The sequence below is a fragment of the Tupaia chinensis genome, unplaced genomic scaffold (assembly GCF_000334495.1).
Source record: "Tupaia chinensis unplaced genomic scaffold, TupChi_1.0 Scaffold000523_1, whole genome shotgun sequence".
NCBI lineage: Eukaryota > Metazoa > Chordata > Mammalia > Scandentia > Tupaiidae > Tupaia > Tupaia belangeri.
Window position 1 is genome coordinate 1,144,666 of NW_006160036.1, and position 10,393 is coordinate 1,155,058.

The window sequence follows — 10,393 nt, forward strand, 5'->3', positions numbered from 1 at the left end:
TCCCTTATGTTTAAAATAGGGCATTTTGATACTAAATTTGTGAGGTTGTTACCATTTTATTTAGTTGTAATTTTTTCCCTTTACTTATGATAGTCTGTGTGCATGTGCACATGAGAGAGAGAGAGAAAAAGAGAGAGAGAACACCCTCCCAGTGAGGCCTGACACGCTGTAATCCTTCTTCCTCTCTTTTCCCTCAGAATCGAGAATGCTCATGTTTGTGCCTGGTGTGTTGTTGCCAGGGCCAGGATCCAAATCTCAGTTGGCCATGTGGGATCTAGCTTTCTTCACAGCACTTAATTACTGCATGATGGGGCCAACCCAATGATAATTTTAATGAGATCACTCTTTAAAGAATCCAGCATCATTGGGTCATTCAGTGGCTTGGTGGTTAAGGCGGCTAGATCTCACATGACCAGTTGCTCAGTTTGAGTCCTAGACCCTGTGGCCTGAAAAACATATCAGGTGCACGCACGGGCATGCATGCCCCAAATCCTGGAAGGATGGAGAAATAGAGGAGTAGAGATTGCAGCATGACCACCCCCTCATGAAGGGCCCTTTCTCACTTGCTCTCCTACCCCCAACAACTTGAAAAGAAAAAAGTTTAAAAAATAATACAGCATTGTACCTGGAAGATAAAAAAACCTAGCATTAGCCCAGCTATGGTCACGTGCACTGGTAGATGCTGAATTTCAAACTGCCAGGTTTGGGATTCAAACTGTGGTCATTCATGTGAGAGTCCAGTGCCTTAACCACCATACCACCTGCTGGCTCCTGCTGTTGTTGTTATTTTAATTGCTAGAGGGTACATGTGCTCACCAGAGAGAAAGAGAAAAGAGAAAGCATCCCCATGATGGGAGATGGTCATGCTACAATTTCTTCTCCATTCCTCTATCCTGTCAGAATTTGGGCATGCATACATACACATGTGCCCAGCATGCTTTTCAAGCCACTAGAGCTAGGATTTGAACCATGTTTGGCCATGTAAGATCCAGTTTTTTTGAACATTAGCCCTCAAATCTAATTTTAAGTTTTTTAGTTTTGTGGTAATTATTTGTTATTTCCAAATACCAAAGCCTTTAGCAGTAGGACAATTATTGTATAGTGAATAATAGGCAGATCTGGAGACTCAGAGGTAGCTACGACTAGGAAAAGAAGAGATCAGAAAATGCATTTACCCATTTTATTGGGCAGTCCTTCAGCCAACACACATGAAAGGGTGTGGTGCAGTTAGGTCTTTCTCTGTTTCACTTTGTCTGCCCATCTCAAATTATTTCATTGCCATATCTGAGCACTCACTTAGAGCTAAAATTGTGTGCCTTAGGATGAGAGTATTGCTTTAAGGAGTCTTGATTGGGGCCAGATGGTGATGCAGTAATAAAATGTGATGTTCTGTGAGGAAGGTTCACATAGGAAGGTTCCCGGTTCAAGTCTGGAGACTTCCCTGAGTACACCAGGTGAATGCTTCCCCATGATTCGAGGCTAGCTGAAGGTTAGGGGTGCATCATGGCATTCAGGCTCTGTTGGGGTGCTGTCTCTCTCTCTCTCTGATTGATAGAAGAAATAGATAAACTCAAGAAAAAAGAAGACTCTAGGCTTTGCAGAAGTGTCTGTTGTTTCATTCCTATTGCCTTGACTCTGCAGTCATGGTATTCCTCACCATTCCCTTTTCCCTAGGTGTACGTGGTTGGGAACGAGCCTGTAACAGTTTTATTGGATTCCCTGCTTCCAGTCCTGGGAATGCTCTTTTCTCTCTACTGTTTTACCAAGCAGAGTGTGTCACACATAAGGTAAATAATCAAAAGAACCTTATTTTTCCTTTAATAAAGAGAATCTTCTTTGTTTATAGTGACAGTTAATTTTTTTTTTTGCCTGTTGTTCTTATTTTGAATGCAAAACTTATGCTACTTTGTCATTGTTATTTCCTTTAAAGTCAGGAATACATGTGGGGATTTTCTTATTCTACTCATCTAGAAAAGAAAGAGAATTTTGCAGAGCACAGGGGATTAGGTATAGTTTTTACAGTGACTTTCCTCAGCCTCTGTCCTAGACATCAGAGACAAAAATCTCTGTTTACATGCATTAACATGCCATTGTTTGATCAGTGAGAAATACTGCAATTACATGTCTAGGGAGGAGGAAATAGGGGATGGATCTTAATGACCTTGTGGAGAGTTAGAAAACTGGTTCGATAAATCTGGATCTGAATGTAGCACATTGTAAGTTGGCCTGGGATTTGGAGTTAGTGATGCAGTGTTGTTTAAAAACAAGGGATTTCTTAATAATCCAGAAAATACTCTTGTATTAGGATTTAAGTAGGACTCATTTTGTATCAGCTGTGTAGTCAGAGTCAGTTTTTTTTTTTTTCTTTCTGGTGAGAGTTTATATCCTATTTAAAGTCCTTCAGAATTCTGGTTTTTGGTGGTTGGAAATCCCTATATGTAATATGATATATATTAATAGTATATTTTCACAGGATTATTGTAAAGACTGTGCATTAAAGTATATAGCAAGTTCCCTGGAAAATAGGAAGCGCAATAGTTGGTAGCTATCATTATTGTCATTATTAGATGGTGACGTAAAATACTCAAGTCTTGCATATTATTCAAAGCCTGTGTTTCGCCTTTGGTCAGCTTTAGGTCAACACGTCATTGTAGCAACATAGCTTCTTGGAATAACCAAAATATGAAAGGGGTTGGTGCAGTGGCATGTATCTGTAGTCCCACCCCGTCTGGAGGCTGAGGCAGGAGGATCACTGACTTGCAGCCAGCGTGGGCAACAGAGTGAGGCTATCTGAAGGAGCCAGACATAGTGGCGCGTGCCTATGGTCCCAGCTGCTCAGGAGGCTTAGGCAAGAAGATTGCTACACAGCAAGACCATGTCTTAAATAACGTTACACTTTTGCTCACACAGACATGCATATTCACTCATGCATGCATGTGTACACACAAGTCCTGTGGGGCTTATGTGTCACATCAAGGTTGCTTCCAGTGCCAAGGATTGGTTAGGCACTCTCTGAATTTCAGAATATTTGTGCTCTGAAATTCACAAAAAGCAAACTTTCTACTTCTGCATTTCAGTAGTAGTAGGTGATTCTGCCAGCATTTAGAATGCTGTGGAACCTGACAGTCGTTTTTTCTTTTCTTTTTTTACATTAGCTTCTTAGATGCATGGAGTAAGATAACAAGCTCATTCATAACTGTTTTTTCTGCCAGATCACTTTGCCAAGAGATCTTATTATGGATCCTAGAGAAGCTGGAAAGGAAGAAGGCAATTGCCTGCCTGTCAGGATTTGCAGGCTTGGACAAAGCTGTGCCCTCTCTCCATCCTCTGTGTCAGTTTAGAGTTGCCACTCAAGGTGGCATTATGATTACCATCAAAAAGACCATTAGGTGAGTCCACCCATCATTGACTTACCTCGCTTCACGTTGTTCTACCCAGAAGGCCATTCTGTGATTCAGCCACTAAGGGGCGCTGGTAGAAAAGAAACCAGAAACTCAAGCAGCTGAAGCACTTGCTATTTATAATTTCTAAATGAAATGTGAGCCTGAAATAATCCTCCAGGTTTGGTTTTTTTTCCAAGATGCCAGCTAATAGTAGGTGCAATTTACTGGATCCTCACAGCTCTGCATCACAATAAGCCCACTTACATCACGAAGTCTTTGCCAGTGAGTCAAGAGTAACGGGTAGACACATGTTTACTCTTAATACCATAATAATCTGTTTCTCTTTCTGACTCTCAAAAATAGTATATGTATATGTTCATAATCAGATTCATTCCTAAAGGAAATTGCCTAATAGTGTATTTTATGGTAATTTTATAAGTGTTTCTCATAAGGATTGATTAGAAAGTGGTTAATAAATAGAAGTGGAAAATCCCGATGGGATGGAGACATGGAGAAGGGATTGCAATATTACCATGCCCCCTTGGGGGATGCTTTCCTCTTCTTCCTCTTCCTCTGTTTCTTTGTCTCTCGTTGGCAAAAGCATACGCTCTCTGGCAGATGAAATAAATAAATATTAGCAGAATGGGTAATTTTGTTCTCCAACATCTCAGAAGTGTATATTATAAATTAGTTCCACTTCATGGGTGATCCACGTAGTATGTTACCACCTCAGAACATAAGTTTCTGCTGGGACCAGCAGGTGACGTGGTGGTTAAGGCTCTGGATACTCCCACATGGCCGACCACGGTTCGAGTTTGGACCTGGTGGCTTGCTTTCTCACTTTCCTCTCTCTCTTTCTGTGTCTCTCGGGTCAAATTAAAATGAAGGAATGAATAAATAAATAAGTAGATAAATCTTTTTAAAAAAAAAAAAGAACATAAGTTCCTGCTTATTATAGTCCATATAGTATTTAACTAGTGGCAGTTAGCTACCCTCTTCCAATTGTATATCATGTTCAAAATGCTGCTTTTTTGTTTTGTTTTTTAAGGGTTTAGAGTCAGTATTATATTTATAGTTAACTTGGTAAATTATTAAAGCACTCTCTTGTGACCAGCAGGTGGCATGGTGATTAAGGTGCTGGACATTCCCACATGGCTGACCATGGTTTGAGTCCTGGACCTGGTGGCTTGCTTTCTTACTTTCCCTCTCTCTCTTCCTGTGTCTCTCTCTGGTCAAATTAAAATAAATGAATGAGTAAATAAAATAATTTTTAAAAAGTAAAGCACTCTTTCAATATGATAAGCTTAAGAAAAATAGGAAAACGAATTGCATACAGAATTGTCAGTACAGACTAATTTACTGAGAGTTCTTGGGCATTAAATAAGTTTTGTGGTTATAACTATGCCTGTGAATTGAAAGAGGTTAGCAGTTTTGGCTTTTTTTTTTTTTTTTTTTTTTTGCGCGGTTTTTGGGTTTTTTTTTTTTTTTTTTTTTTTTGCTATAGGGCACATGTGCTTACCAGAAAGAGAGAGAGAAACAGAGAGACAGAAAGTGAGAAATCACCCTCCCAGGGGGGGATGGCCACACTGCAATCCCTTCTCCTCCATTCTCCTCTCAGGATCTTGGGCACGCATGCACATGTGCCTGGCGTGAGTTTAAGCCACCGGGTCCAGGCCTCGAACCGCAGTCAACTACATGGGAGTCCAGCGACATAGCCACTATGCCAACTGCTGATCCTGGAATGTTTATTTTAAAAACACTTTTTTAAAAAATTTGCCAGAGTGCATGTTTGTGCACCAGAGAGAGAGAGAAAGCACTCTCCCTGGGGCACAGTCACATTGCAGTCCCTTCTCTATTTCCCCTCCTCTCAGGAATTCTAAGGCATGTACGCACATGTACCTGGTGTGTTTTTTAAGCCACTGAGTCCAAGACTCCCACTGTATGGTCAGCCATGTGGGATCCATCCCCCTTAACTGGCATGTCATGAGCCAGTGAAAGGAACTTTTTTTTTTTTTTTTTGCTATAGGGCGTGTGCGCTTGCCAGACAGAGACAGATAGAAAGCAAGAAATCACCCCCCAGGGGGATGGCCACGCTGCAATCCCTTCTCCTCCATTCTCCTCTCAGGATATTGGGCACGCACGCACACGCGTCCGGTTTGAGTTTAAGCCACAGGGTCCAGGATGCAAACCGCGGTTGACTATATGGGAGTCCAGCAACATAGCCATTACGCTAACTGCTGGTCTCGAAAGGAACATTTTTTACTTAGACCAATTTAGTGACTACACAGAGAATTTTATAGGCTTTAGTGCAGTTCTCAGTGCATGTATGCCAGTATCTTCAGTATTTACTGAAACTACAGTTCCATTTGTTAGGAAAAGAAGGAATAGTGATTGAATGAATTTCCATCCACTGCCAGAGCAGTGGGAGCTTAACCTGGAGTCCCTGCATTGATTCTAGGAGTCATTGATTCTCTTGAAATTATACATACAAAACATATTTATATGCAAACACAGATTTTTTTCTGAAAATAGGATCCTTATCTTTTATTAGATATTTAAAACAGTCCATGTTTCCAAAACATTGATAAACACTATGCCAGAGGTGAGTATGTGTGAGATTTTATCTTTTGCTTTTTCTCTTTTTAACTTGCCAGGGAACATGTGTACTCACTGGAGCGGGGAGGTGCAAGAAAGCACCCCTCGTGGGGTATGGTCTTGCTGCAATCCTTTCTCTCGTCCATCTCTCCCTCCATTTAGGATTTTGGACATGCATGCACACACAGTAGTAGACCATGTTACAGTCATTTTGATCTGTGTCACCATTTACCTTTCTACTCTGTTTTTATGCCTGTGCCAGTTATCCATTAGAAACTGGATTAAATAAATGATAAGAATAGCTTAGCTTTTATAATCTTTGAATTCAGAGTTTTTACTGAACTAAATGTATCTATTTGGATTTCACTATTTTTGAAATTTTAGGAGTGAATAAAATAGTGCTTCTTAAGATAATTATTGTCATGCCTTTTTCTTTTTAAAATTATGCTACAGGATATGTGTGCTTAATGGAGACAGACAGAGAAGGGGGGCAGTGAAAAATCACCTCCCAGGGAGATGGCCATGTCACAATCTCTTCTCTTCCATTCTCCTTTCAAGATACTGGGCACGCATACACTTGGTGTGTTTTCCAAGTCAGTGAATGGATCCAGGGCTCAAATTCGCATCGTCGGCCACGTGGGAGCCAACTGCCTTACCCACCTGTTAGGTCTTCTTTTATTTATTTATTTTTAATAATTATTAAGTTTTATTCATTATTATTACTATTATTTGACCAGAGAGAGAGAGGGAAGGTGAGAAAGCAAGCCACCAGGTCCAGAACTTGCACTGAGGTCCACCATGTGGGAGTATAGTGCCTTAACCACCATGTCACCTGCTAGTTCCGTTAGGTCTTCTTAAGAGCATCTAAACATACTACTTCATTTTGATAATCAAGATGCTTCATATAAGCTTAAAAGTGAAGTTTACCCATTTCAGCTTTTATTTTAACATTAAGAGTTGGTAGAGAAATATGACTCATCTGGAGGACTCTTGAAAGTCCTGGGATAATAAGGAAATAATCCTAAACTAAATTTATAGGTTATTCATTTTATTAGAGTAGTGTGAAGGCCATGTTTTTAGTGAACTGGCATATTGGGACAATATTACCTAGTCAGAAATTCTTCCAAATTAACCTTTTTGTTTCCTGCCAAGTTAACTTTTTTTCTTCTAACTTTTTTTTTTTAAGAATTGTTTAATTGGGACCAGCAGTTAGCGTAATGGCTATGTCGCAGGACTCCCATGTAGTCAACCGCGGTTCGTGTCCTGGACCCAGTGGCTTAAACTCACACCGGGCATGTGTGCGTGCGTGCCCAAGATCCCAAGAGGAGAATGGAGGAGAAGGGATTGTGGCATGACCATCCCCCCTGGGGGGTGATTTCTCGCTTTCAGTCTCTCTGTCTCTCTCTGTCTGTCTGGCGAGCGCACGCGCCCTATAGCAAAATCCTCTCAAAAAAAAGAATTGTTTAACCATTTATTTTATTTTAATTTGACCAGAGAGAGAGAGAAAGTGAGAAAGCAAGCTTCCAGGGCTGGGACAGACTCAAACCCCAGTCAGCCATGCAAGAGACCAGCACCCTTAACCACCATGTCACCTGCCGCTGGCCCCCACCACCAAATTAACTTTAACAATTGTACTTTTCAGTAAGATGAAGCAACATCTGTCATTTTTTTTTCAATTTAGTCTGTTCTCTGTATAATCCAAAAACACATGAAGAAAGAAACAAAAATCCAACACCCTCCTATTCATTTCTTACCTTACGTCAGTGTTTTGGTTTTTAGTACATCTTCTGTACCTTTGTCTTTGTTTACATGATATGGTATAATAATATTGTGTGTTGGTCTTTTATCAGATGAACTAAAACTAAAAGCTATAGCATCTCTTGAGAAGTTTCTTAAATTTTTTTGCAATAATCACAGCACGGTTTTCAGTAACATAATCAAATCTTTTTACTTGATAATCACATTTACTTTACTAATTTTTCTGAGGCTTTATGCATTTTCTTTTTTAAAAGAATTATTTAATTTTATTTATTGTTATTATTTTTGTTACTTCACCAGAGAAAGATAGAAAAGGAAAGTAAGAAAGCAAGCCAGCAGGTCTAGGATGAACCATGGTCCCCCATGTGGGAGTGCAGTGCCTTAACTACCATACCACCTGCTGGCCTCCTTAATGCATTTTCTTATCTCAACTAATTGGCTCATATTAATTGACATTTCCTGCATCTCTTTCCATGGTGCTGTATGGTACTACCATAACCCTTTAGTGGCTCATCAGAAAAAAATTAAAGTTCCTCTGAGTGACATTCAAGGCCCTCTGATCTTGTCCCACTTCTCATGTAGTCTCTTTCTCTATCTTTCCTCAGGAACCAAAATATCTGTCAGATTGTCACAAAAGTCATGGCATATTTTTCATTTTTTCTATGTAAAAATGCATCATGACTTTTCTGATGATCCAATACATATTGCAACTTACACTTTTTAAAAAAAGAATTATTTATTTAATTTTATTTATTATTATTATTTTATAATTTGCTATAGGACACATGCACTCACCATACAGAGAGAAAGAGAGAGGAAAAGTAAGAAAGCAAGCTTCCAGGTCTGGGACGCAAACTGTCATTGACCATGTGAGAGAGTCCAGTGCCCTAACCGTCAAGCCACTTGCTAGCTCTACAACTTTAATTCTCTTTACTTTTGTAACTTATGAAATAGCAGTAATTCTTCAACATCCATCTCTCTCTCTCTCTTTCTCTTTTTTAATTTGCCACAGGGCACATGCGTTTGCCGCGAGAGATCGGGGGAAGGCGAGAAAGCACCCCTTGTGGAGTATGGTCATGCTACAGTCCCTTCCTCCATCTCTCCTTCCTTTCAGGATGCTGGGCATGCACTAGCATATCTTACAAGCCTTTGAATCCAGGGCTCAAACCACGTGGTTGGCCATGTGGGATCTAGCCGCCTTAATCTCCATGTTATGGGCCAACTCCAATATGCATCTTTTATTTATTTATTTTTTTGAGAGGTTTTTGCTATAGGATGTGTGTGCTCGCCAGAAAGACAGAGAGAGACAGAGAGACAGAAAGTGAGAAATCACCCCCCAGGGGGGATGACCATGCCACAATCCCTTCTCCTCCATTCTCCTCTTGGGATCTTGGGCATGCACACACATGCACCCAGTGTGAGGTTAAGTCACCGGGTCCAGGACTCAAACTGTGGTGGACTATATGGGAGTTCAGCAACATAGCCATTACGCCATCTGCTGGTCCCCCCAATATCCATCTTAAAAGCCACTTTCAGGCTTCTAAAATCATATTTCACAAGAAAAGGTACAGTTACTACAGAAAACAGTCTAGCAGTTCCTCAAAAAGTTAAACATGAAATTGATATATGATCCAGTAATTATGCTGGGGCTGGTCCCAACATCCATTTTAGAAGTCACTCTGAGCCAGCCCGTGGGCTGATGGTTAAGATGACTGGATCCCACATGGCTGACAGTGAGGTTTGAATTCCAGACCCAGACACTTAATAACACACCAGGTGCTTCTGTGTTCATGTCCAGAATCCTAAAAGGAGAATGAGATGGAGAGAGGACTGTGATCTGGCCATTCTCCATGGGGAGGAGGTGCTTTCTCACTTCTCTCTCTTTGTCTCTCTCTGGTGAGCACACATGACTCTCTGGCAAAATGGAAAAGAAAAAAAAAAAAAGCCACTTCCTTTCTGACTCTTTTCCTATTTGAACAAATGACCATGCAGGACTTAATAGACTAGTGTATAAGAATAAATTCTTTGCTTTTTCAGTTTGGAGAAATAGAAGAGTAAGTTAAACAGTTTCTTTTTTTATTTTTTAAGTTCTTTATAATAATCAACTGTATGAAGATAACATGTTGCTTTAGGGGCCAGCAGGTGGCATGGTGGTTAAGGCACTGGACTCCCACATGGCCAACTATGGTTCAAGTCCCAGACCTGGGGGCCTGAAAATCACAACAAATAAATAGATAAATGAATAAATAAACGTTTTAAAAAATGTTGCTTTATAAAATTATTATGCAGCTTCAAAAATTTATGTCTCTGGGTGACACTGCCAAGTTATATTTTACCCTGCATTGTAGTGTTGAAGACGAAGATGAAGATGAAGCCTTGTACCAGAAGGTGTCTTCAGAGCAGGGCCAGATGGAACATCTTGGGGACTTGCTGTCCCACTGCCAGAAGAGTGGTCTGGCAGGAGACTTCTTCATCTTCTGTTTAAAGGTGAGAAGTATGTGTAGTTCATGGTCACCTTTATTCCAGGGTAGTTCAACAGACTGAATTTCTTAGACAGTCATCATTTTTTTTTTTTTTAAGAATCATTTTACTTGACTTTATTTATTTACTTATTTTAATTTTACCAGAGAGGAACGGGGGGGGGGGGCGCGAGACAG

The 10,393-nt window shown here is 40.3% G+C and overlaps 1 protein-coding gene across 1 annotated transcript in view; it reads left to right on the forward strand.

Annotated features, from left to right (window-relative positions):
* Window positions 1–10,393, forward strand: part of TANGO6 (transport and golgi organization 6 homolog) — a 273,346-nt gene that overhangs the window by 54,341 nt on the left and 208,612 nt on the right. The window contains 3 exon segments of the mRNA XM_014591005.1: window positions 1,675–1,787; window positions 3,213–3,389; window positions 10,085–10,223. Coding sequence (XP_014446491.1) covers window positions 1,675–1,787; window positions 3,213–3,389; window positions 10,085–10,223 — 429 coding nt within the window.